Source organism: Hoplias malabaricus, chromosome 4 (genome assembly GCF_029633855.1).
Source record: "Hoplias malabaricus isolate fHopMal1 chromosome 4, fHopMal1.hap1, whole genome shotgun sequence".
Lineage (NCBI taxonomy): Eukaryota > Metazoa > Chordata > Actinopteri > Characiformes > Erythrinidae > Hoplias > Hoplias malabaricus.
Window position 1 is genome coordinate 58,729,164 of NC_089803.1, and position 27,632 is coordinate 58,756,795.

General features: G+C 36.5%; 1 protein-coding gene and 1 long non-coding RNA gene across 2 annotated transcripts; one reads left to right on the forward strand and one right to left on the reverse strand.

The window, feature by feature from the left end:
- Positions 1–6,863: 6,863 nt before the first annotated feature.
- LOC136695061 (sodium- and chloride-dependent GABA transporter 2-like) lies at positions 6,864–16,734 on the forward strand. The gene is given in 15 exon segments (XM_066668873.1): positions 6,864–7,023; positions 7,527–7,661; positions 7,778–7,918; positions 8,036–8,123; positions 8,280–8,412; positions 9,058–9,192; positions 10,789–10,892; positions 11,367–11,491; positions 11,740–11,852; positions 12,604–12,741; positions 13,536–13,638; positions 14,287–14,387; positions 15,353–15,523; positions 16,562–16,630; positions 16,633–16,734. Coding segments are annotated over 15 exon segments (1,818 nt in total).
- Positions 16,735–19,384: 2,650 nt separating this feature from the next.
- On the reverse strand, positions 19,385–25,642 carry LOC136695356 (uncharacterized). Its single transcript, XR_010802276.1, has 4 exons — positions 25,566–25,642; positions 23,172–25,394; positions 22,977–23,043; positions 19,385–20,992 (listed from the first exon to the last, which is right to left on the reverse strand). It is a non-coding gene; the product is annotated as an uncharacterized lncRNA (long non-coding RNA).
- Positions 25,643–27,632: the final 1,990 nt, after the last annotated feature.

Genomic DNA, 27,632 nt, shown 5'->3' on the forward strand with positions numbered 1-27,632 from the left:
ACCAAACTCCACACAGTCACCCAAAGCAGGACTTGAACCCACAACTTCCAGTTCCCTGGAGCTGTGTGACTGGGGGGAGGTGGGGGGTGTTAAGTGGGAGGGACAGTTTAGAGTTCAGACATCTACCCTGTCACACGCTATAAAGAAAACCTAACTTCTAAACCAACATTATCTTCTGGGGCTGTTTTCTAGTTCAATGAAAGGTAAGTCTTATAACTGTACTTTATTAAATCTCTCTCTCATTTAAGTGTGTTACCAGTAGAGTTCTGTTTTTCCTGTGACAAATAAAATGTAGCAAATATTCAATGTTAATGTGATGGTCAGGAGGATTAGAAGATGATTCAGGAATGGGGTTAATGGAGCAATGATCTGTGATTATGCCTTATGTAACTGGTTGCATTATTGGCTTGAAAAAAAAATGGTATTTCCCCTATTTGTGCTATAACTAGGAGAAGAAATTTTTACATTTCTTCTCAAGACGTAAACAAATTTGGTTGGTGGGCCCAGTAGTGATTTCAAAACCACCCCACTGTGTCTGATACATTTGTACTAGCAAAACAAACATTTTAATGTCAGCGTGAATGCTGTGTCCAAATTCCATCCATCACACAAAAAACTGGTCTGTGGTGGTCATAGGTTTGGCCAACCTTTCAACTGATAGGATTGGGACCAAGCAAACTGTGACAAGGGATGGGCTATAGTAAGCAATTATAAACTAGCTAATCATCTCTGAAAGATGAGTGTTTCTGACAATTGGTCAATGATTATTTCATGTGGTGTATCCATTTATTTGTGCAATTCCTCTATGTCTATGTCAGAGAATAATTTTTTTCTACAAAATGCACTTACTGTCTGACTAAATGTCTAACTCAAAGTGTTTTCAGTCCTCGCTATGAAGGCAACACATTTATATAATTCTGCAATTTGTATATGTCAGCAATCGGAATTTTGACATTTGATCTGAAATGCTTTAATTTAGACATGATCCATTAGGTTTAAAAATAAGTTTAAACAATTCTAATATTATCCTTCATAAAAAAATTACAATAGTCATTGTATTAAACAAAAATAACCAAAAAAGGCTTTGAAAATTGCATGCAAGAAGAATTTATTCACCACTGCAATCGTTATGATTTCTGTGAAAGAAAAAGCAATGCAAAAGTATGTGCATCCATATATTCTGTTGCGGATAATAATGTATCCAGTGAGATATCCAGCTTTTTTTTTTAAAAAAAACGAAATCTACAAATCTGTAAACTTATTGACATAAGTCAGTTCTGTCAGCATTTCCCGATAGCATTATGAAATGTATTAATATTCTAGGGTCTGTTATATAAAATAAATGAGATTTATATGAGAATGATTGGGAGGAAGTCTAGGTTGGGGAGGTTCTCACTAGATTTGATTTATTAAAAGTGTTGCTCTGTTTTAATCCCTGCAAGTTGTGTATTTCACTGCCACTTCCCCCCACTGGGAAGCTCATAGTGCTTCTCATTTAGGAGTTACAATGCAAGGACTTCCAGTTTTACCTGCATCTGACACTTGGATGATTAACTTATTCATGTATATTATACATTTACACTCAGGAACTTTTATTTACGTTAAATTTTCTTTGCATGCCACTACAATGTTACATATTTATATATTATTTACTGCAGAACATAACATTTATAACAATGATTACTAAATGTTTATTAGTTAAGTATTAGTAATTTGTTTTTGTAGTAGTAATTTGATTTTGGAGCAACATATGCTGCCATCCAAGCAACATCTTTTTCAGGGACATCCCTGGTTATTTCAGCAAGACAATGCCAAGCCACATTCTGCATGTGAAAAAACAGTGCAATAACTAGACTGGCCTGCCTGCTGTCCAGACCTGTCTCCCATTGAAAAGGTGTGGTGCATTATGAAGCGCGAAATATGACAATGAAGACCCCGGACTGTTGAGCAACTGACGTTGTACATCAAGCAAAAATGGGAAAGAATTCCATCTTCAACAATTAGCTTCACTTATTGAGTGTTGTTAAAAGGAAAGATGATGTAACAGTGGTAAACTTGCCCCGTCCCAACGTTTTTGGAACATGTTGCAGGCCTCAAATTCAAAATGAGCGAATATTTGCAAAAAAAAACAATAAAGTTTATCCATTTGAACATTAAATATCTTGTCTTTGTAGTGTATTCTAGTGAATATAGGTTGAAAAATATTTGCAAATATCATATTCTGTTTTTATTTATGTTTTACACAACATCCCATCTGCATTGGAATTGGGGTTGTATGAGAAAGTCACTCTGTCTGTGTGTTATAGCATTTATAAAGTAGTTAAGTCAAACAAAGCTGTGGTGAAAAAGGGAGGTTAATGAATTCTGAAAAATCGGAGACTTCCAATGAATGGGTTACTATACTGCTTGAGGTATTAAGTTATTCAGTCATCTCACAAGCCTCATGCATTGGTTGCAGTGGATGTTTTTGTCCTTGCCATGACAAGACAATTTTTTTAATACCCTCATAAGCGTAAAGTGAAATTGTGTGATACCTTTATAATGATGCATGTGCTTTCTCTCAGTGTGATTTCAGTCCTTGCTACTGAGTGGCTAAACTGTGAAGAAAATTGGAGGGGAATATGTTTTTACTTTATTGGGAGGGGGGTATGTCCCTGACAATGTTAACTTTGACAGTGTATGTTAAAGCAAGATGTAAAAATGGTCATATAACAGAGGCTCTGTGATTGCATTTGATACGTATATAGCCAATTGGATGCTTTGATGCTTTGGACTAACTTGAGCAACATCTATTTTACTTTATTTCCTCTCAGTGACTGTTCACTGCTATAGTGGGATTGTATCTCAGATATGTTTCATCTTAAGAATCGCAGGGAACTCTTCTTGTTTGTAATGACCTTGTCTTTACTTGGTCTTTTCATGCTAATGGAGGTTACACAACAGAGTAACATTAGTGAGTTAATGCTCAGTCTTTTTGGTTTGCCATCTGTGAATGAACAGACAAGAAATATCATATATAGTCCTTAACAATATGTATGTGAGCTCTGGGAACCAACAAGAATGGGATGTTGCTGGCCATCCTTGGGATCACCATAAACTCTTTGCTGATTAGAGCCATATTTTCTGGTGTTTTCCATGAAAGGAGATCATGAGCATGCAACTTTCAAAGAGAGCAGGGCCCCTCCGATCTCTCCCTCACACTTCAATGGGTTTTACTGCGCATTTACACCAAACAGTGGTATACAGAGCATAGTGCAGCACTGTGAATTGAGACCACCCCTCGGGTCCTTTAGTGTTGTGGCTCCCAACCTATGGAACACAACATTGCTACAGATGTTTCAACCCTGTCCCTCATACTCCTTCTTGGAAGATCACCTTAGAACATAACTTTTTTTCACAATATTTTCATCTGCCTCCCTCATATAATTATTCTTCTGTATTGTAAAGTGAATTTGGGTTTGACAAAGACACAATTTAATTTAAACTTATTAATTATTATTACTATAAAAACATTAAGTATTCATAAATGTTATATTTATTTTCCAGTGCCAGAAATAAAAAGAAGAATGGATACAGTACTAGTCAAATATTTGGACCCGCCCACTCAGGGAGGGTTTTCTTTATTTTGGGCCATTTTCCACATATTGTGAATATACAGAAGCAGTCAAACATTTGGACTTTTGAATCTTCTCATTCAATAGTTTTTCTTTGTTTTTTAATTATTTTCTTCATTGTAAATGAATATGGAAGACATTAAATTTATGAAGGAACACATATGGAATTATGTAGTAAGCAAAAAAGTTGTAAACAATCCAGAACATGTTTAATACTTTAGATTCTTCAAAGTAGCCACCTTTTGCTGTGATGACAGATTTGCACACTCTCTACGTTCTCTCAACCAGCTTCATGAGTTCGTCACCTGGAATGGTTTTCAGTGAACAGCTGTGGCCTTGTCAAGAGTTAATCTGTAGAACTGCTCACCGCCTTAATGTGTTTGAGAAATGATGTGTCCAGACTTTTGACTGTATATATTTTATTTTAACTCTTTGCTGTATTTTAATTAAACAGAGTTCTCCACAACTAAATAAACAATGTTTTCCTCAGTATTGTGCTCCATATGGTGGTACGTGGGGCAACAGGTAGCTGTAACACAACTCGGGGTTCTGTGCTTATGGGTTCAATCCCTGCCTCAGGTCACTGTCTGTGAGGAATTTGATGTGTCCTCCTCTGTCTTTGTGGGTTTCTTGAGCTGCTTTGGTTTCCTCCCACAGTCCAAAAATACATGTAGTTAGGTGAATTGGTTATTCAAGTGTAAACAGATATGATTGTGTGAAGCACAGTGATGGACCGATGCTCTGTCCAGTGTGTGTTCCAGCCTTGCACCCCATGATTCTGGAGAAAGGTTTGACATGCAAGTAAACTAGAACTTTTTTCATTCCTGATCTTGTCTCCCTATTAAAGTTGCCTATATAAAACACTTTTACTTAAAGTATGAATTTAGGCTCAAACCAACTCTAAACATTATACTCACAATTTCAACCTCACACATGTCTATGTAAATTTTTGAAAAAGTTCTTGGTTATGTTGCTATTTCCATCAAAATTTAATCTGTCAGGACTGTCAGGAAGTATACATAGTATGTTTAAAACTTGGTTTGTTAGGTATTATGCTGTATGTTGTTTTTAATAATTCTGAGTAATCCAGTACCACTGCAATACTCTCACTATAACTTATAAGATATTTTTCCTTAGCTTGGTCCATTTCCTTTAATAAGGAACCCTTGTAGAACCCAGTGTGAGTCATATCTCAACAAGCTATGTCCATCCATCCATTATCTGTAACCGCTTATCCAATTTTAGGGTCGCGGTGGGGTCCAGAGCCTACATGGAATCATCGGGCGCAAGGCGGGAATACACCCTGGAGGGGACGCCAGTCCTTCACAGGGCAACACAGACACACACACATTCACTCACACACCTACGGACACTTTCGAGTCACCAATCCACCTGCAACGTGTGTTTGTGGGAGGAAACCGGAGGAAACCCACGCGGACACGGGGAGAACACACCAACTCCTCACAGACAGTCACCCAGAGCGGGAATCGAACCCACAACCTCCAGGTTCCTGGAGCTGTGTGACTGCGACACTACCTGCTGCGCCACCGTGCCGCCCCAGCTATGTCCATAAAAGTTCCACAAAATGGGTATAACATGGATAATATGAATATTTGTGAAAATATATTTAATTCTAAATGTTTTAAAAAATATTTACAGACAACCCTTCTAATTTGTGAATAAAGGCACATTAATATACACTGATTGTGGCCATCATTTTTTTTGTAAACATTATTAAGTAATAAAATGCAACAAGAGGACTGTTACCATTAAGCTGAAATCTTAAATGTCCACAAACATGTTGGTTGGTGGACTGGCTGAGTAAACAGCGCATAGAGGTATGAGATTGTAAGGGCCCAGGAGTGAGGAGCTGGTTATGTTGTACATAATGAGATAAAGTTCAAGCAGAAATGAAATACAATCAAGCAGCAATTCATTGAGATTCACCTGTGTGAACTATGGGAGAAAACCGGAGAATCCAGAGGAAACCCACATAGACATGGGGAGACACACCAACTTCCTCACAGTGAGTGACCCGGAGGAGAGGATCAAACAGTAACAGTAGCTGTAGTACCTACCTACCTCCCCCTTTCAGCTTATTATATGCAATGTTTTGATGTATGCATTTTTATGTCCAACTCTCCTCTCATAACATGCTTCAACAAGCAGCTGTGTTTAATATTATTTGTGAAAAAAAGTGAAAATTAAAGTCTGGTAAAGAAAGGGGTTTGAATTCATGTCTTACCAAAGAATTGAACTTTGCTTTAAATTTGTTCTAAATAAAAGAGGGGCATTATTGCTGAATAATGCTGAACAACAGTGGTCCCTGTTAAGCTCAGTTTCTCATTTCTAAAGTTGGAAATCTGAAATCCAGGTACAAAATCATTAACCTGCGAATCAGTTTTGCATATTCACGATCTGTGAAACATTTCAATATCTTTGTTAAAACAGTTAATCACAAACATGCTTTCTCTTATTTGGTCTTTTCAGCTGTTATGAAACACCTTGGGGCGGAAGAAGAGTTATGAGTGGACTTGGAAATTAAATGGGTGTGATGTTTTAAGTGGGAGGGACCGTCTAGTAAAGGTAAGATTAAAAACCCAAACATTATCCTTGTATCTCATATAGTACACTGAGTCTTTTAGCACCTGGAGCTGTTTTCTTTTGCAATAAAAGGTAAGAGCTTTATCACAAGTCACTTCTGGCTAGATTTTGATTTTGTGGTTTACATTCTTTTTTTTTTCAAGAATTCTGTGGCATAAATTATTTTTTTCTTTTCAATATTCCAAACTTCCCTTCAATTAGACAATTAAAAAAAAGAAAAGAAATAGAAATTTGACCAGATTCACCTAAAACTTTTCATATTATAACGTATGATAACCACACATCGCCATGTCATTTACATAAGTTTTTAATTGGAGAAAGTAAAATTTTAATTAAATCCCACAGCACTGGCTTCTGAGATCATAGCTGTTCATTAAAGTTTTGCCAAATTCTCAAACCATTGTCTCTTCAACATATTGAGACTATGGTTTGGTTCAATGGCATGAAGTGATCTACTCTGACTGTGTGCTTATATTATCATGGATTCACCCAGAAAATGCCATATTGTTTACATCAGTGTTAAATTCATTCATTCATTCATTGTCTGTAACTGCTTGTCCAGTTCAGGGTTGCAGTATCAATGTTAAATGAACTAGGATTTTTATACTAATGCCAGAATGTTAAATGTGATGTCCACAAGGTACAATGGAATCAAAACTTCCCAAAGGGATCAGTGATGAGGAGAAGATTCAAGAAAGAGGTCAATGGAGTAACAAAATGGAATTTGTGCTTTCTGTAGCTGGTAACATTATTGGCCTAGGAAACATGTGGCGATTCCCATACCTGTGTTACAAGAACGGAGGAGGTATGCTTTACCTTAAAGGAGTTTATTCTAAATATAACTTAGCTATTTATTTGCCTGTGTACAATATGTTTACTCATCCTTATTCCACTGAACAGTTTTTGGTTGGATATTTTTGTTTGATAGACCGTTGTCAGCACAGTGGTGACACTGACATGTGTAAGAACTTCTCAATGCTGTGAATGGTCCCCACCCAAAGAATATCTGGAAGTTCTGGTCCTATAGTTGTCCATTTCCACTAACAGATAGGGTTTAAGGTGGCGGAAAAATTTTGCAGCAGCAAATGGAGTACAGTAATTGCAAATGGACAAAAGGGCAAAGTTTTTCTAAAAAAATATGGCCAAAGTGTGGGATATTTCATGTGGTGTTTCCATTAATAGTTTAAAGCAGAATACTCTCAACCACTAATGTTTCAAATTTCGAATTAGAGTTGCAACATTTAAAATGTAATCTTTTTGTTTTGGCAATTCACTTTTATCCCATATATTTAACTTTGATGAATGCAGGTGCTTTCCTTATTCCATACTTCATTTTCCTGTTCACCTGTGGAATTCCCTTGTTTGTCTTGGAGACAACATTAGGACAGTACACCAGTGAGGGAGGCATCACCTGCTGGAGGAAAATCAGTCCTCTCTTTGAAGGTAACACATTTGTTTTTTCTAACCCTGCTTTCTGCTAACTGATTCCATCAACTGAGTACTAATGTGATCCAAAATGATGTTTCTTTGATATGTATTTGTTTATTTCTTTACCCCAGGAATAGGCTATGCCACACAAGTGATTGTATGCTTTATGAATTTGTACTATATCATTGTTCTGGCATGGGGCATCTTCTATCTATATCATTCATTCTCCTGGGAGCTGCCATGGGCCTCATGCAACAACTACTGGAATCTGGGTGAGAAATGTTACTGTAGACATTTGATTAGCCGTTACATTAAATAGAGCAAATTCACTTTTGCAGTGTACATGGCATACTGGGCAATTCAGTGCTGTGGATTTGTTTTTGTTAAAGACACCTGTGTGGAGTTACAGAGGAGAAATGCTTCTGCCAACTTCACAGTTTCTGAAAATGCCACTTCTCCTGTCATTGAATTCTGGGAGTAAGTTCTTCTACTGTTTCTGTGTATTCTTTTCAGACAGTTCTAGAATGTGTGAAACCACTGCTCAAGTATAAATTCAGGATACTCAACATTCTTCTTAAAAATGAGTAAAATTCTTAAATATGTTCAAAACATCTGTTTGATTCACATGAACAGGAGGAGGGTGTTGCGAATTTCTCCAGGGATTGAGCAAATGGGCTCTCTGAACTGGGATTTGGTCTTGTGTTTGCTTATTGCCTGGGTGGTGTGCTACTTCTGCATTTGGAAAGGAGTGAAATCTACAGGAAAGGTATCTTCATGTGTGTAATGATGCATTTTAGTTTTACATTGCCATTTGAAAGTCACCAGTCCAGTGGTTAACATCTTTTCCCTTGGGAGATTCCTTGTGAATCTACCAGAGCAGGAGAACCTCATTTAAACCTTATTTAACACCACAAACACAGAAATATTAATGACAGCTAGCGTGTTTATTAACAGTAACATAAATTCTAGTTTTGTAGCACAGCCACAATGTGTACAGGGGGAAATTATGTTGTGTCCTGTTTTGTGGCTTCACAGCCCTTAGACTCAATATCCATATACTGCCTTTGGAGCCAAGGTTGTTGGATGTTAGCCTCTATATTTGTGTTATTCTTTAAATGACCATATACTGCAATTTTTCATATGTATTTGCACCTGAATAAATAAACATGGAATCTTACCTGGAGAGTTTGTGCAGCCATTTAGTAGCAAACCCACTCAGGGGTTATGCAACATTACATAATTTAATTAAGGAGTGCAGTTCCAACTCAGAAGCACATTTAATGACATTGACTCAGAGGATTTTCGAATACTTAGAAGTTATTGAAGTCAGTCAGAGGAAAGTCCATTAAGGTTGTTGACCTAATCCCCAGGCTTTCTTTCACTGAATTTTTATTTGTTTCCATTATTCCAGGTTGTGTATTTCACTGCCACCTTCCCCTATTTTATGCTCCTGGTGCTTCTTATTCGGGGAGTTACTCTACCAGGGGCTGGCATAGGAATCCACTTTTACCTGTATCCTGATCTGGAACGTTTAGCTGATCCACAGGTACAACATTTTGATATAATACTCTGTTACAGAACTACCATTCAATAACATTCAATTACACATCATTCTAATATACTTCTACATGAAATATCTCTTGCAAAATATTAAAAACTCTCATGGTAAACATTAAAGTAATGTGTTTACAGATCGGCCTTTATTACTATGGTTGTTCAAGTAATAGTAGTTAGTGGAGTACTAGTAGTAATAGAATAACCATGTAATTTTTACTTTTACTTTGCTCACATCATACCCTTCAGACCTGAAGTGTATGTTGTGACTGAAAGATCCCCTGTCATTTCAGTCACTACTATTAAGAGGTTGCACTTGCTGAAAGCTAATTTGAAAAAATAAAGATTTCTCACGCTGACTTCTAGATCATAAAGAGTATATTTTTCAAACTTTATTTGAAGAATTAATGCTTTCCAACAATGTTAAATCTAAGTGGCCCTGCGTCCAGGCATGGACCATTATAGAAAATCCATAGTTTTATACACTATTGGCAAGAAAGGGGCAACACCTGGCTTCTCCTTGTCCTTTCCAAATGTACCATATCCGTTGATCATCAAGTAGCTAAATATTCATTATCTATTTTACAAAATAACAAAAATGCAGGCTTCTGCTCTCACCAAAGCCTAGCCTTGAAATGGCCCATTTTGGCAGCTGTCCTGGCAATTTTGTTAATAAAAGTTAAAAAACATTTGTATCCAGCAGGGTCTTTGGTAATAAGATTTAGTTTTTGTACGAGCCTTTGTTCACATATAAAAGGTGCATGTGATGTTTACCAGAATTCTGCTCATGCTTCAGCATAACAGATAAGCCTTCTCAGAGAGAGCAAGCTTCACAATCTCATCATTATTGACTGAGGTATTTTGCATCAAACACCATTATCCTTTTAAGCTATAGTATTATAGTAGCATAACATACATAAAGCCATCTTAAAATTACTAACATTTTACTTAATTAAATAATTAATCCATTTTAGTTCCATCAAGTATCACGAAGAACTGCATTAATAACCTTTATTTTCTTTAATTGATTTTTATTTTTTATTTTTTTTTTTTAGGAATTTGGTGCCTTGGTTAAAGTCAGGGACCTTGTTTGGGGATTACAGTGTGAGCCCCTAGAGTAGCATTTGCCCAAGTATTTGGTTTTGGAATTTTAAACAAATTTTTCTCAGTCCACATGATTCTTTCTTAAATAAAAATGGTCATCTGTTAATCCTCCTCTTTTTTAGCAAAACTTGTTATCTATGACAAAGAAACATGACATTTTGTTTATAACAGCAAAGCCTCATACATTTATGAAATGTCCTCAGGAGTCAATCATACCATATCTCTGTCGGAATGTCTACACTAGAGTCACAGAAAATGGACAAATGCATTGGCTCCACATTGGCAAAAGCATTCATTATCCACTATCACAACATTGTTGATGTGTGTGTGCACATGTGTCTGTGTTCAATGGATTGGTTAAATGTGGATACACAGTTTCATTGTGCTGCTGTGCTGTTTAAAGCATGTTCATGTTCACTCTTAGCAGAAAATCCAAGTTTTATTAATTATTAATTCATAATGCTGATTCTCTGTTTTTAACCAGGTATGGATGGATGCAGGCACCCAAATTTTCTTCTCATATGCCCTCTGTTTAGGGTGTCTAACAGCCTTAGGAAGCTACAACAAGTACAAAAATGATTGTTACAGGTATGGCATGTTTACAGTAGATTCAGTGTGTATTCTGATATTTGGGCAAATATTTTCATGGAACAGTGTGATGAAAAATTTAAAGTGTAAATATCGGCTTAAAAATGTTAAATATCTGCTTTCAAATCAAATCAAATTAAATTTATTTGTATAGCGCCTTTTACAACTGACGTTGTCACAAAGCAGCTTCACAGTTTCAAAACAGAACATTTAAATCAAAACCCAATGCAAGCAAGCTGAAGGCGACAGTGGCAAGGAAAAACTCCCTCGAGGCTGGAGGAAGAAACCTTGGGAGGAACCAAGACTCACAAAGGGGAACCATCCTCCTCTGATCAAACTAGTTTCTTTATTGAAATCAAATCCTTTCATATTTCTGTGTATACATGGCCCTACTATGTTTAGGAACAATGTACATTAAAGTGCATTAATACTGTCATTACTGCTTCAAGCAATACATTTTTCCTTGATTTGCAGAGACTGTTTGGCTCTTTGCCTTCTAAACAGTGCAACAAGCGTTATGGTTGGCTTTGCCATCTTTTCCATCCTTGGTTTTATGTCTTATGAGCAGAATGTGCCAATTTCAGAAGTAGCTGAGTCTGGTAAGAGTTTCCTCTGCAAATAGTTTGATGTCAAATTAATTTAAACCCAGTTTTAGTTAATCAAATTAATCTTTTTTTATGATAATTAAAATATCAGGATTACTACAACCAAAATCTCACTAATCTATGAAACTAGCTTGTTATACAAGTGTTTAATTTAACATTCCTGAATTTTTAAGTTCTGCAATGATAGGTTGGCTATTTTTATGATAATAGTATCAATTTTCAAAATTCTTGATGCATTTCAGGCCCTGGTTTGGCCTTTATAGCATATCCCCGGGCTGTAGCAGTCATGCCTTTCTCCCCTCTATGGGCCTGCTTGTTCTTCATCATGCTATTCTTCCTTGGACTGGACAGTGAAGTAAGCCAAATATATCAAACTACTCTCTATATATAATAGCCTAGTTAAGAGGCTGGGGGTGAAAGCCTCATAAGGTGCCAGCAGCCTTCAGACAATTATAAGTTATATAGCTTAATGCAGGGCCATTAGCTTAGTGGAAGGCTGGTAGCATTGTTGCAGGGCCAGAAATGTAGGATCAGAAGCTTAGTGATGGGTCCAGTAACCTAGTGGTGTGGCCCATAGACTTGTGGGAGGGTGGTATGTGAGTGGCTGAAAATCTAGCTTTGGGGCCAATAGCCTACTTTGGAGGCTGTTAGCCCACGCTGGGCCAGTATGTTTGAGCCAGTTTTGTAAGAGAGAATGTTATCTAAGTTGGGAGGCCTTTTATTTAAAGATGGGCTTGTAGACTATTGGGCGAGCTAGCAAACAGAGTTTTGTGGGTTTATCTCCCAAGACTGACTGAATATACTTACATCCAGGCAATAATGCTGCGCAGTTCCAATATTAGGTATATTTGGGCGTAAGTTTTTTTTTTTTTCTAAAGGGGGAATTTTTGCAGTATTCTGTATTCCCAAGCTAGCAAAGCAGACAATACCATTGGATTGTTTACATATGCTACTAATTTACTGTTGCTGTTTTTCAAAGTAAACCTGATGTATGGATATATGTGTTGATATAATAAAAAAAAATAAAAATAATAAAGTATGGGTTTTTAATGATTTTATTAATTTCAGCTGGGCCTGTTTTAATCTGCCTTGCTCTTTTATCCTAGTTTGTGTGTGTTGAGAGCCTAGTCACTGCCATAGTGGACTTTTATCCAGATGTGTTTCGTCGTAAGAACCGCAGAGAACTCTTCTTGTTTGTGTTGGTCTTCTTCTCCTTCCTGTTGGGCCTTATTATGCTGACTGAGGTGAAGATTTTATATTTATAATGAAGCCACAAAGTAGTTTTCTTTCTGCTGCTGGTGCCATTCTGGTTTGCTAGCTGCGAATAAAAAACAGTGAATGAATGAATTTTAAATCTTTACTGTTTAACTGCATGCAGTGATCATTTAACTAATGTTTCACATTGCTGAGCTTGTAGCTGTTTGGATAAATTGAGTAATTCAAACTGTCCAACAATCAAAAATAATACAGACAAATCTTTAACATATTTACATTAAGTGTTCACATGTTGAATGTTATATTACAATTATATTATGCAGCAGTTTAATCCATATTGTGCAACCCTATTTTAAGCAGCATGGAGACATCACAGGTAAATGTAACTGAATCAATATTGTGACCAGCATGGGCACACCAGTATGCTTTTTATTCTGACTGGTCCTTAGCCCCTTTCACACATGCAGGTGTGAATGTAAATGTCTGTAACATTTGTACCAGACATTCCCAGGTCTTTTTCCTGCCGTTCCCCCAGTATAAATTCAGGTAATATCCATGTGTGAATTGACTTCGTAATGTTTAGGCGATTTTACAGTGTATTCATGCTGTGCCTCCTGCATGCACTGTACAGATGCCACCCCATGCTTAATCCATATGGAACATTTCCAGTTCTGGGAATTAATCTACCATAGAAAATGATGTACCCTACATGTGTGAAAGGGCAACTCTGGAATAAGCCCGGACCTGATTCTCTGAACATTTTCCAGAATTCATGTGTGAAAACATCTTTACAGTTGTATGTTTGCATGTGTGTGATTAACAGGGTGGGATGTATGTCTTCCAACTCTTTGACTACTACGCAGCATCAGGCATGTGCCTGCTCTTCATGGCCATATTTGAGTCTTTTTGTATTGCCTGGGTTTATGGTAAGTTTTAAACAAAGAAGCATTCCCAAGTCCGATAGATAATAATAGGCCTTCTTCCTCTAGGTTGATTGAATGACCCTTTGTCTTTTACCTAACTCTCATCATAATGCAATGTTAGTGTTCTGATCATATTGCTTTGACAGCAGTTCACAAAAATGCTGTGACTGTCTTCACATGTCTCAGGGGAAGCTTGTGCTAGTCTTCATCTTACCAGCTTTGTAGCATTGTGTTACTGGGGAAGACATAGATAAAAGAGTTGTTCATGGTTAAAATTTGAAAGAAACTGGATAAAAAATGTTACTATGTTTTAGTGTTCTGATAACATCCTCTGGAATCTAAACCGATAACAAAACCATAATACAGTTTTTAATCTTTTCATGAATCTGTATGGGTCAGGGACTTTTCTTTGATCATTGTTTTTCTTGACAATCAACACAACTAGGTGGATGAGGTATTTCATTATTTAATGTCGTGTTTTTTATTTCTGTCATGAAAGGAGTATCTCATTTATGTTTTAGAGTTACATAATCATTCTCTATGTCATTGCCCTGGTCAAGATAACATTTTTCCACCACTGAACTTCGCACCTTACTTGGTTAAGTTTTCAGTGTATTTATTCACTTCATGATCATTTCCCTGTTTTCTCAGGTGCTGATCGCTTCTATGACAATATTGAGGATATGATAGGTTATCGCCCTGGTCCACTAGTGAAGTATTGCTGGATGTTTATCACCCCTTTAACCTGCATAGTGAGTTTCATTGTATTTATTTAACCCAGTTTATTTTACCACAGGCCAAAATTCATGTTCATTCATAGTGTGCAAAAGTCAGAGTATTTTTCATTCATTGTATTTCCTGTCAAAAAATCCATAGGTATTCTAATGTGAGAAGTCAACTCAAACCTATGAGTCTGTAAGGACAGGAAGCTGTCATAAATGAAATGAAATGAAAAATAAATTAATAAAGCCATTACTGAGAAAAAGAACGAGATAAAAAATAAAGTGTCAAAAAAAGAAGTTGCTTATTTTGTCAGAACACTGGACTGACTGACCACCCTAGAGACCAGACTTTAATATCTTTCAATGTTTTTAACATTGACATGAATTAATCCAATCCAATTTCTGAGACTTAATTTTTTACTGTGAAAAAATGTCTCAGTGGATTACCTTGGAAAATCTGAAAGTATGTCTCCTAAAGAAAAAGCTGTAGGCATTGATGGACATATTAAGCACTGTCAGTTTAATCTTATTAAATTACATTTAGCTTTGGAGGCGTCTGTATAATGTTGTGCTAAATATATGTTTGCATTTGTATTTATTATTATTGCATTGTATTATCCATCCATCCATTATCTGTAACCGCTTATTCATCCTGAAAGTGACATTTTCTACAATGCAATATATACTGAACATTCCTTAGTGTTTATATTACAGATTATTCTCAAAAGTTGTGTGTTTTGCCCAAATAATTATCATAATATGTGAGGTATATTTGTGATGCAACAATCAGTGTTGATGCCACACAGGGTCATGGTGTAATGGGTTTAAACCCCACTGCTGATCAGTGTCTGTGAAGTGATTCCAAAATTGGAATGAATGAATCAATAAATAAATGAATAAATGAACAAAAGGGACACAAGCAAAACTGAACTATTAAATGCTGAGTTTATGTGATCTGTTAACTTTGCCTTGTTTTTTGTGTACTGTGTCTATAGGGTACATTTGCCTTTGCCCTCATCAAATACACACCTCTAAAATATAACAATGTGTATGAATATCCTTGGTGGGGCTATGCAATTGGCTGGCTCCTGGCTCTTTCATCCATGTTCTGCATCCCTGTATGGATGATCTTTAAAATCTTCACAACAAAAGGAACCCTGAAAGAGGTAATATCACGTGAATTCTGCAACAGCGTTGGCAATGTGACAATATTTGTTGTCATTGTGGTAACTTAATGTGTTTCAGTATAGTGTTAAAAAACTGCATGCTTCGTTAAATAGACTTAATAATAAGTCTTGTGTACTTGGGTTTAATGTCTAAACACTCAGCTGTGTTTGAGGTGGAATGGTGAGTTACTAGGCTCTGTCACTAAGGGCTTGTGAAAACCTTTTCATTGACACCTGGATGAGTTTTTTATTTATCGGCCTATAACTTGCAGTTAAGACAAGGTGTTCTTTTTTGCTTCTTAAGGTCAATAAACTTTGAAGCATTTACTTTTTAAATGGCTTGCCCTTACTATGCATGCAAGACTACCTACCACCCTGTTAGTGTGATAGACACATTGTAAGGCCTTTCCTCTCATGGGTTATTGCTTTATAACAAAGATATTTAATCTTTTTCAAAGTAAGACCCCTATTTTGAGTTGAAAAACCTTTCATGATTGCTAACTGCTTAACTGATGGGGGACTGTTGAAATTATACATCTAAAGCAGCACAACATTGATATTATACTTGTTTTATTTAAGGAAATTCTTTACATATTAATACATAATAGCATAAATAAAATTACATTATGGGCCACGCAATCAATGCAGAGTGATACGCACAAAATCTTTTCATGTTTATTGAATATAGAGAGCGCTCGCAGTATAGTTTCACTTTGATGTTTGTCTTTGCTGTTATAAAAATATGTATAAATAGCGAGTTTAGTGAGAAATGATGATTGACTGGTGACTCTACACAGGATAACTAATCATATGCATCGTTGCATCAAAAACACCTCCATCCTTCACAGCTATATGAGGGCTGCACATCGGTTTGCATCTGTTTATTTTTGTAGAACAACATTCACGAGTCCCCAAAGAACCGGGTTACGACCCCAGGTTAAGAACCCCTGCTTTATAATACTATTTTATAATATACAGACTCATCTGTGAACAACAATAACTAAAAACAACTGCCTGTGATTTTCTCTGTCCCTCTAGCGTCTTAGAATCCTCACCACGCCATCACGTGATTTACCAAAAACCAAGAAGGAGCAGGAAAATCTGCTGAAAGATTTTTTGCTTTGGGAGAATCAGCCTCAACAAAAAATGATGCCTTCCTCCCAGATCATCTGATGGACATGATCTTTTTATGCCTGTCTATAAAATCATAAATAAGTGCAGAAATAATTTACCATTGAATGTATTGTCTTATTATTGTTTTCTCAAACTAATGAATTGTTTTCTGTTGTTTTTAATTTTATTAACAATATATACATTTTTGTAAGTTAGTCATTCACTACTGGAACATTAAAATACTTAAAATTTGCAAACACCTGTCTGACAGATATGTTGTTTGTTTTCAATTTTAATCAAAAATGCAACATAAATTGATATGTTTTTTTCTCAAATTATTACAGTACTCACTCAAAACTGAAGTTATTACATTTAATGAAAGTGATTATTTCATGACAGTAAGTCATTATTAGGAAGCAATAAAAGATTTTTTCAACATAGTAAGTAAATAAAAGTTCATTACTGATCACACAAACGGCATAAATTGACTTTTAAAGCTACAACAGTGGTTGTTGTAGGTGTTTGTGGTTCTAATTGGGCTGATGAATCAATTTTAAAATCTACAATTATAATAGAATAAGGTACAAATGATGTTGAGGTAATGAATTAAAGGTACCCTCAAGGGCATCACCACATTTTACAACAGTGTACAACCAAAGTTTAACAAACGTTAAGTTTTATAGTATCATTTGTCCCAATAGAGTGTGAACACTTTCAATGTGCCAAAAAAATGTATCATATACTGTTTAGGGGCAGCCATGTCCTAATGGCTAGAGGAAGATTGTACTGGAAGGTCGCAGGTTCAATCCCCATGAAAGGCAGGAACATCCACTGCTGACGTGCCTTTAAGCAAAGCACTTAACCCCCAAAATGTCTGTCCGCTGCTCTGGATACACCCAGCAGGCACAGGACGTCAATTTGACGTCAGAAAGGCGTTGGTCTCTAACGTTGGACAGACGTTGAGTTTTAGTTGGAAATGAAAATCGGGTTGACGTCTAAACCCAACGTTGCCTTGACAACAAGCTTCAACGTTGGACAGACGTTGAATTTTTGTTGGAAATGAAATCGGGTTGACGTCATAGCCCGATGTTGCCTTGACAACAATTTTCAACGTTGGACAGACGTTGATTTTTAGTTGGAAATGAAAATCGGGTTGACGTCTAAACCCAACATTGATGTGATGTCAAGACTCAACGTTGGTTAGACGTTGAAATATGGTTAGTAATCAAAGTCAGATATTACTCAAAAATTAACGCCAGGATGACGTCAAACTCCAACGTTGTGTAGATGTTGATTTTTAGTTGGAAATGAAAATCGGGTTGACGTCTAAACTCAACATTAATGTGACGTCAAGACTCAACGTTGGTTAGACGTTGAAATATGGTTAGTAATCAAAGTCAGATATTACTCAAAAATTAACGTCAGGATGACGTCAAACTCCAACGTTGTGTAGATGTTGATTTTTAGTTGGAAATGAAAATCGGGTTGACGTCTAAACCCAACATTGATGTGACATCAAGACTCAACGTAGGTTAGACGTTGAAATATGGTTAGTAATCAAAGTCAGATATTACTCAAAAATTAACGTCAGGATGACGTCAAACTCCAACGTTGTGTAGATGTTGATTTTTAGTTGGAAATGAAAATCGGGTTGACGTCTAAACCCAACATTTATGTGACGTCAAGACTCAACGTTGGTTAGACGTTGAAATATGGTTAGTAATCAAAGTCAGGTATTACTAAAAAATTTACGTCAGGATGACGTCAAACTCCAACGTTGTGTAGATGTTGATTTTTAGTTGGAAATGAAAATCGGGTTGACGTCTAAGCCCAACATTGATGTGACGTCAAGACTCAACGTTGGTTAGACGTTGAAATATGGTTAGTAATCAAAGTCAGATATTACTCAAAAATTTACGTCAGGATGACGTCAAACTCCAACGTTGTGTAGATGTTGATTTTTAGTTGGAAATGAAAATCGGGTTGACGTCTAAACTCAACATTAATGTGACGTCAAGACTCAACGTTGGTTAGACGTTGAAATATGGTTAGTAATCAAAGTCAGATATTACTCAAAAATTAACGTCAGGATGACGTCAAACTCCAATGTTGTGTAGATGTTGATTTTTAGTTGGAAATGAAAATCGGGTTGACGTCTAAACCCAACATTGATGTGACGTCAAGACTCACCGTTGGTTAGACGTTGAAATATGGTTAGTAATCAAAGTCAGATATTACTCAAAAATTTACGTCAGGATGACGTCAAACTCCAACGTTGTGTAGATGTTGATTTTTAGTTGGAAATGAAAATTCGGGTTGACGTCAAATCCCAACATTGGTGTGACATCAAGACTCAATGTAGTTTAGACATTGAATTATGGTTAGTAATCAAAGTCAGATATTACTCAAAAATTAACATTTGGGTGACGTCAAGCTCCAATGTTGTTTTAGTTTTAATGAAAATCGGGTCGACGTCTAAACCCAACACTGGTGTGACATAGAGCCTCAACACTACCGTATTTCACATTTACAGCATACTACTGTAATTAAATAATGCAATACTTTACTGTAAAAACTGATTTACAGTAAATAACTGTCAGCTGAGCTCCCAGACAATTACTGTATTTTTACAGAAACATTAATGTATTTCAACTTTACAAAATACTACTGTAAATGAATAAAACTTAACTGTAAATATTGGGATTTACAGTAAATACCTGGCAACAGAGTTTCCAGCCAATTACTGCATTTGTACAGGAACAAGATTGTATTTAAAATTTACAGAATACTACTGTAATTGCATAATACAATGTTTTACTCTAAATATTTAAATGTACAGTAATATTTTCAGCAGAATTGCCAGCCATTTACTGCCTTTTTTCAGAAACAATACCTTTTTACAGAGGAACACTAATTACAAACAGTTTCTAAATTACATTCAATTCTTTATATATACTGAACAATACCAGCATGTAATATTTTTGTATTAAGATTATAGTGTTACTATTAAATAAAAAAAAATCAAGTCTGCCAAGCATGAATACTTTAAAAATACTATAACCATAACATACACAAAAGAAGTCCAAATCTACATTCAGAATTAAAATCAGTAACACGCTTTATTAAAACTGAATATATGCAAAATGTGGACAAATTTCAAGTACTACATAACATGTTCAAATCATTTATTTTTTTACTTGAACTTAATATTTTTGCCCCTTATGATATTTGCTTTTTTTTTCCTAACCAAAAATACTTCACAATATCCAATTACATTATTGCCTTGATGAATTACAAGAAAGGTGCCCAAATCTTTATAGTAAAACATTACGTTATATCACGACTTTTGATCTTACCAGACAACACAAATAGTGACCGTAAAACATCATGAAAAATGTAATAAAAAATATGTAATCTGGATTGCTAAAACTTTGTATTTCAAATATCATCAGTGAACCCAACATGTTACTGACTTAGAGTCAGTTTTGTGTTGAACATGACCCTTTAAATACAAACCGGATTCCAAAAAAGTTGGGACACTAAACAAATTGTGAATAAAAACTGAATGCAATGATTTGGAGGTGCCAACATCTAATATTTTATTCAGAATATAACACAAATCACAGATCAAAAGTTTAAACTGAGATAATGTATCATTTTAAGGGAAAAATATGTTGTTTCAAAATTTCATGGCATCAACAAATCCCAAAAAAGTTGGGACAAGGCCATTTTTTACCACTGTGTGGCATCCCCCCTTCTTCTTACAACACTCAAAAGATGTCTGGGGACAGAGGAGACGTTGGGTAACACCATTCTGGTATCGCTGCACAACAAACATCTTTCTGCGCAACAATGGTGGAATTGGTGATCCTCTTACCATCTTGGCTTCAGAGAGACACTGACACCCTGAGAAGCTCTTTTTATACCCAATCAGGTTGTCAATTGACCTAATTATTGTTAATTGGTCTTCCAGCTGTTTGTTATATGCTCAATTTCCTCCTTTTTGCCACTTATTGCTACTTGTCCCAACTTTGTTGGGATTTGTTGACACTGTGAAATTTTGAATGAACATATATTTTTTTAAAATGTTACATTTACTCAGATTAAACTTTTGATCTGTCATCTATGTTCTATTAAAAATAAAATATTGACATTTGCCATCTCCACATCATTGCATTCAGATTTTATTCACAATTTGTTTAGTGTCCCAACTTTTTTGGAATCCGGTTTGTAAATAAAATTTAATTCAAAGTCCATCAGTTTCTTTAAAGCAAGGATACACACGGATGCATGGTCCAGGACTTCTTGGTTGCTCTCTACGTTGACCACCCCTGGGGATTTGTACCAATGAGGCGTCTATAAAAATAAAAATTCCACAGTTAGTAACATAGCATGTGGAAATAAAGGTACAAAAAAGTTGCAATAAAAATTTTGTACACAAGAGGATACAGTAAGGGGAAGATCAGATGACATCATGGGCAAGACAATTTTTAAAACTAAACATAGCACAAAAATAAGGATATTTTTGTTTGGTAGATTATATCTTTGTTGTAACAATGTTTCTTGGCAATAAATCTTATACTGTTGGAATCATGTTAATTTCCCTTTGAAATGGTGCCACATTTATAAGGAACATGCATTTGTGGGATGAGCAGTAGAAATGAGTATGTGGGTTGTGCCAATGAAACATTAGCCCAATCCTCTCTGCCGATGTCGTTTGGTGAGTTGTGACTGGCTGACTGAAGTTTGAAGAAACAAGACATATTGGCAATTTAACAATGTATTCTTTTAACAAATAGGAGCTTCAGTAGCGTGTGGAAGAACCATAAACAGCCAAAACAGCCCAGGACTTTCTCTTCATGATGGTCACCATCCTGGTTACACACTGCTGGTCACACATGTGGTTGTGTTGGTCACTGTGGCATGAACAGCACTCCCAAGCTGATCCCACAAGTGTTCATTGGGGTTGAGGTCAGGAGCTAGCAGGCCATTCCATCCTCTCCACTACCAAATTCTGGAGGTAGTCTCTGATAAACACCGCTCTGTGGGGGCATGTGTTGTCATTTTGGAGGTTAGAGTTTGGTCCCAGACTGTGGAGATATGGGATTGCCACTGGTTGTAGAATTTCATCTCAATATCTTTTTCTGCATTGAGATTGCTTGCAATGACGATAAACCTCATTTTTCAAGTGAAGGAGATGCCACATCACACCATCACACAAAATCTACTGCTCATCTCACAAAAGCATGTTTAAAAGAGAAATTAACAGTAATGGTATAAGGTTTATTGGCAAGAAGCACTGTTACAACAAAGAAATAATCAACCAGACAAAAATTTTCTTACTTTTTGTGCTATGTTTATTTTTATTTTTCTGCAAGTAATCAGAGCAAATGAGTGAGGTAAAGGGTGAATTACATTAATAATTACAGTTAGATAATGCAGCATGTCCTATTTGGTGCTAAAAATAAACACTAATACTTTGACATTGTATTTTGTTATGTCTTTCATAATGTCATTTCGTATCATATATCTCCATTTCTTTTAGGCATATCGAGATATGAATTTTTGGTCATATCGCCCAGCCCTAGTTGTCGCTTGCTCACACTTTTTGTAGTGAAGACTGAGGATAGATATTAATACGAACTCAACAAAACCATTTTTTTCAAAAGTACTGCAATTTCAATTTGATACCTGATCTAAAAGTCATGTATACTGATATGCTATGCAATATTTCAATGTATCATAGTAATCAGAAAATCCTGTATTTGACCTTTAATTTCACATATCAAAAGCACAAATTTCAACTGCATCAAATAATTCCCACAATGACCCTAATTAGAATTAAATGGTTGCAACAGAGGAATGAATGACAGTAAACAGTAACTGTCCTTCATAATAATTTCATAAAGAATTATCCAACAGAAACGGGTCAAAATATTAAAAAGCAATTACCTTCAGATAATTTTAGAATTTTTTAATCCATTTTCATACATGGGGTTTCTGCATCAGTAAAGTTATCATATTTCAAGGTTTTTATATATAATAATACTTTTAATTACAGGTAAGATAACATTAAATAGAGGCTAGTTTAATTTAGAGAAGGAAGTAAACAAGTAGAGAGAGAGAAAGAAAGAAATTTCCTGTCGATATTGGAAATTGAAATTTTAGTACAAGGTGAATAGGGCTGCCTTTCCAGAAATTAATGGAGGCTTGAGCAAACATAGGTCACTTGTCCTTCCACTGTCAGCAAATATCTTGCATTGGTCAAAAATTCCACTGTAATTAATTCAAATGTTAAACTTTTGTCATTCTGGAGTATCTTGCAATTATATATACATACCCAGAATAAACATCTGAGGACTCACAAGCAGGTTAAAGGTTTCAAAATCAGCAACTGTGGCACTTGCCTAAATGATGAGAATATAAATAATTTTAAGTCTTCAACATTTACCATTGCAGTTTTCAATGACATGTCAAATTAAAACCTATATGATATAGCCTAGGTCTAGTTTCAGTTTTCCTGTTTTAATGATACCTGTAAATGTGAGCCTTAAATGCAGCCAACTTCCTGAAAGTCATGGCACGACGAGACTCTCCACATTTAAAACATTTAGTACAGAGAAATAAGATGTCATTTCATATGCATTACAAAAACCAACACACTACATTTGTGATCACAGAACTGGTAGCCAACATTTAGTATTTAGACACTTTAAATGCAATACTCTTAAACTCTGATAAACAATTAAAATGTACACTCTATATAAACTAAATAACAAAAATGGGAGTCTCAAATCAGATTTGGAATGGTATGGAGCCCCTAAAGGGACTGGGGGAAAAATTAAAAAAAGACTATTGATTTTGTGTTCCCTTGCAAACATTATTGCATTCCCTCGCAAATACATTGCGCTCCTTTGCAAATGTTTATGATACACAATTGTCTTTGTTACGGAGCCCCTAAAGGGACTGGGGAAAAAAAGACTTTGGCGTTCCTTCGCAAACACAATTGCGTTACCTCGCAAATACTTTGTGGGCTCCGTAGTACTGTGCTTGCTGTTGATTATGTGCTTGCTGTGCGTGTCAGGTGAACTATGGAGCAGCTCGTTGAAATTTACTTTGATCTTGGACTGAAATATAAAGACATAGCATTTCTTCTCAACAGAGAACATGGATATGTTATTGGGGAGCACCAACTGAAACATTTGATGCTGTGTTGTTAATAGCTTAGCAAAGAGGATGAGAGAATTTAAAGTGCAAGCGCATGGACAAAGGTTACGTGAACAGTATAGAGATACAGACAATGAACACAGTTTCCAATCAGTGGGAGAGAAAGGAGAGTGAACACCTAAATAAATGTGTAGCTATTGGTAGTGTACTGGAGTAATGTGTGTGTGTGTGTAAACGTCAGTCAGAAAAGGGTATCCTGTTTTTACTGCAGCTTTATTTAAAAAAAAAAAAAAAAAAAACATTTTCCAGATAAAACGAAATGCATGGTGTAGCGACCGACTCTAGCTCCACAGCCGTGTCTGGAGTCAGCGCGCTGAGCCACGTCTCTGTAAAAATTAGCCCGCAGTGTGCCCTGAGATCTCTGTGTGTTGCGCCTTACACCCTCCATCTTGTTATTGAATGACTGGATTTTTAAGAGTCTTTGCTTGTTAAGGTTTTTAATTAACATTCTTAGCTTGACCCCTACCCCAGTCAATAACAATAAAAAAAACACAGCCTTCCACACTTTTTCTTTCTTTCATGAAGCAGCCTACGTCTCATACACCTGTTACTATGGAAATACGGCGTTCTGACTAGAACTTTCAGGATGCTACATAACATATATAAACCTGTTGCTGACAACTTCTGATGTTAGGCAGTTCCTTACAGATGTATACAGATGTATTCCTTACAGACGTCGCACTGGCAACGAAACTGTGTGTTAGTAGAGATAAATAAATACATATATATCTGTTTCAAGTGGCTGGATTTCACTGGAAACTGCAGTGTCCTGATGTGTTGACTGAGCCACAAAGACAATTGTGTATCATAAAACATTTGCAAAGGAGCGCAATGTATTTGCGAGGGAACGCAAAATCAATAGTCTTTTTTTTTTCCCCAGTCCCTTTAGGGGCTCCGTAGAATGGAGCTCAAAATTCTGCAGCAAAATACAGTAGTCTATAATTCTCAATACAGCACAAAGTAAAATCTATTTTACTCCCCCCATCTTGCACCTCATTCACACCTGACACTCCAAATATATATTAGCTAATAATCTGGAATGGAGTTTGTCTGTAGCTAACATTACATGTTTACAATGTCTACAACATCTACGTTTACAATTCTCTGTTATAATGAACGTAGCTAATTTTACCAAACTGACCAATATCAATGACCAGAATCCCTGTCCATCTCTATGTTTATATTTCCCTCCGTTCTCTTCTTTAAAAAGCATTACTCTGCTAGCTAACTAAAACTCGAATAGTACCCGCAAGAAGCCCAAAACTGGACTTTGAGTTTACAATTGTTTGTACAGTTAAATTATCGTTCTCTACTACGCTAAATATAAATAAATAATGCTACGACTGACCCGTACTTTCACCGGCACCCTGTTTCAATGGAGCAGAGCCCTCTCTTTCTTTTCTTCCCGCCTCTTCTCTCCTACCTTTCCCTCAGCCTCCTGCTTGTAAGCCGTCGCAAAACTGGTGATGTCTCCGGCTCCAATCCCCTCCAACGGACTAATTTGAGGGGGGGAAACGCCAGTTGACGATATCTGCGACGATAAAACATTAACATTTTTTGGGAGCAAACAAGTGTGCAAATTCAACAGGAGTTATCTGGTTAAATGTTCGCGGCTATCACAACTAGCACCATCTATCTTGCTAAAAAGCAGTACCAAGACAATGTGGTTGGAAACGTTTAGAGCTGTATGATTAAAACATACATTTACTCATTCCTTTTGTTCCAAAATCCCTAAAGTACGACGACGCTTGCAGCCTCTGAATACGTTTTGTCTCTTTCTCTCCGTCTCTGTTCTCGTCACCCCGCCCCCAGGGAACCGTTAGCCCCGTTCTCGCTAACCGCCCCACCCTCAACAAAATAATTTAAATAAAATAAAACAATATTAACGCAAATCATCATCATTATCATCATCATCTTTTAAGCTTGTCCATTTCAGGGTCGCGGTGTAACGAAATGAAAAAACACAATTCCATCCATCCATCCATTATCTGTAACCGCTTATCCAATTTAGGGTCGCGGGGGGTCCAGAGCCTACCTGGAATCATCGGGCGCAAGGCGGGAATACACCCTGGAGGGGGCGCCAGTCCTTCAAAAACACAATTCTTTCTCTTTTTTTATTTGGACGAAAAGTATTCACTTGTCCTGTCCTGGTTTTGTTTTGTAGTGAGGCCTACAACTGACGTTACAAAAATAAATTGTACCATTGCCCAAGGGGGGGGGGGGGGGTATTTTGGAACTAATGTAATTACGAATGTAATTTTGGAACTAAGCTATATTTACGTTGTCAAAACAATAAAATAAGTGATAAATAAATGGTGTAAATAAGTTACTCACCTTTAGATGCCATTTGCAGTCCTCAGCCTCCCCAGCTCACAATACAGTGAAATACTGTAAAGCTAGCTTCATTGCTGCTTCCAGTCTGTTACCCAAGATACATTACAATACACATTAAAATACTGTATTCAAAAATACATTACAATACAGTAGCAAACTCGCTACAGCATTTATTTATAGTGTGTTTTGTATTCTTAAGACGGCAAGCATATACCTGTCAAATGGCTTGAAAATGTTGGTAACCCACTGATGGTAGGCCACTGCTGGTCCACCATTGGACTGCTCAGATTATTGCCCACTTAAGAACATCTCAGTAGTTTTTGATCTCTTAAAACTAATTTTAAATGATTTTGATGATTTCTTATTCTATAATTTTACATTTTGGTCATGGTATCTCACAACTGAATTTTGTTATGTTATGTCAATATGGCATCAGAATAATGTTTTGAACACACTGCATTTTGGTTTCTTAACATTGCAGCTTGGGGCAGCACGATGGTGCTGCAGGTACTGTCGCTGTCACACAGCTCTAGGGTCCTGGAGCGGCAGGTGACTGTGAGTAGTTTGGTGTGTTTTTCCTGTGTCCACGGGGGTTTCCTCCAGGTGTTCAGGTTTCCTTCCAAGGTCCAAAAACACATGTTGTTAGGTGGATTGGTGACTCAAAAGTGTCCATAGGTGTGAATGCATGAGTGTGTGTCACCCTGCGAAGGACTGGCGACCCCTCCAGGGTGTGTTCCTGCCTTGCTCCCAGTGATTCTGAGTAGGCTCAGGACCCACTGCGACCCTGAACTGGATTAGCAGTTACAGACAATGAATGAATTAATTAATTAATTTCAGTATGGTAGAGTATCAGAATGATGTTTGGAATTTTTTATAAAATTCAACTTGGGACTGCAACAGGTAGTGTTGCTGTCACACAAATCTAGGGTGCTGCAGCTGTAGGTTCGAACCCTGCTCCGCATGACTGTCTGTGATTAGTTGGGTGTGTTTTCCCTATGTTCATGTGGGTTTTCTCCGGGTGTTCCAATTTACTCCCATGGTCCAAAAACACATGTTGGTAGCTCAGTTGGCTACTCAAAACTGTCCATAGGTATAAGTGTGTGAATGAGTGTGTGAGTGTGTGTCGCACTGTGAAGGAAAAGTGCCCCACTGATTCCAGGTAGGCTCCGGACCCACTGCAACCCTAAAGTGGATAAGCAGTTACATTTAATAAATGAATGAACGAATGTTGCATCTTAAACCAACTAAGTATATCCAATATTGTTAGAATGTCACATTGAGTTGACATTTAGATTATGATGTTTATCATACACTGGGTTTTGATTACCAATACCTAACTAATAAATGTAGGTATTTTACATCAAGATGACGTTAAATTTGAAGTACTAAACCCCACGACCTAAAACCAACAAAATATCAATGTCTATTGATGTTA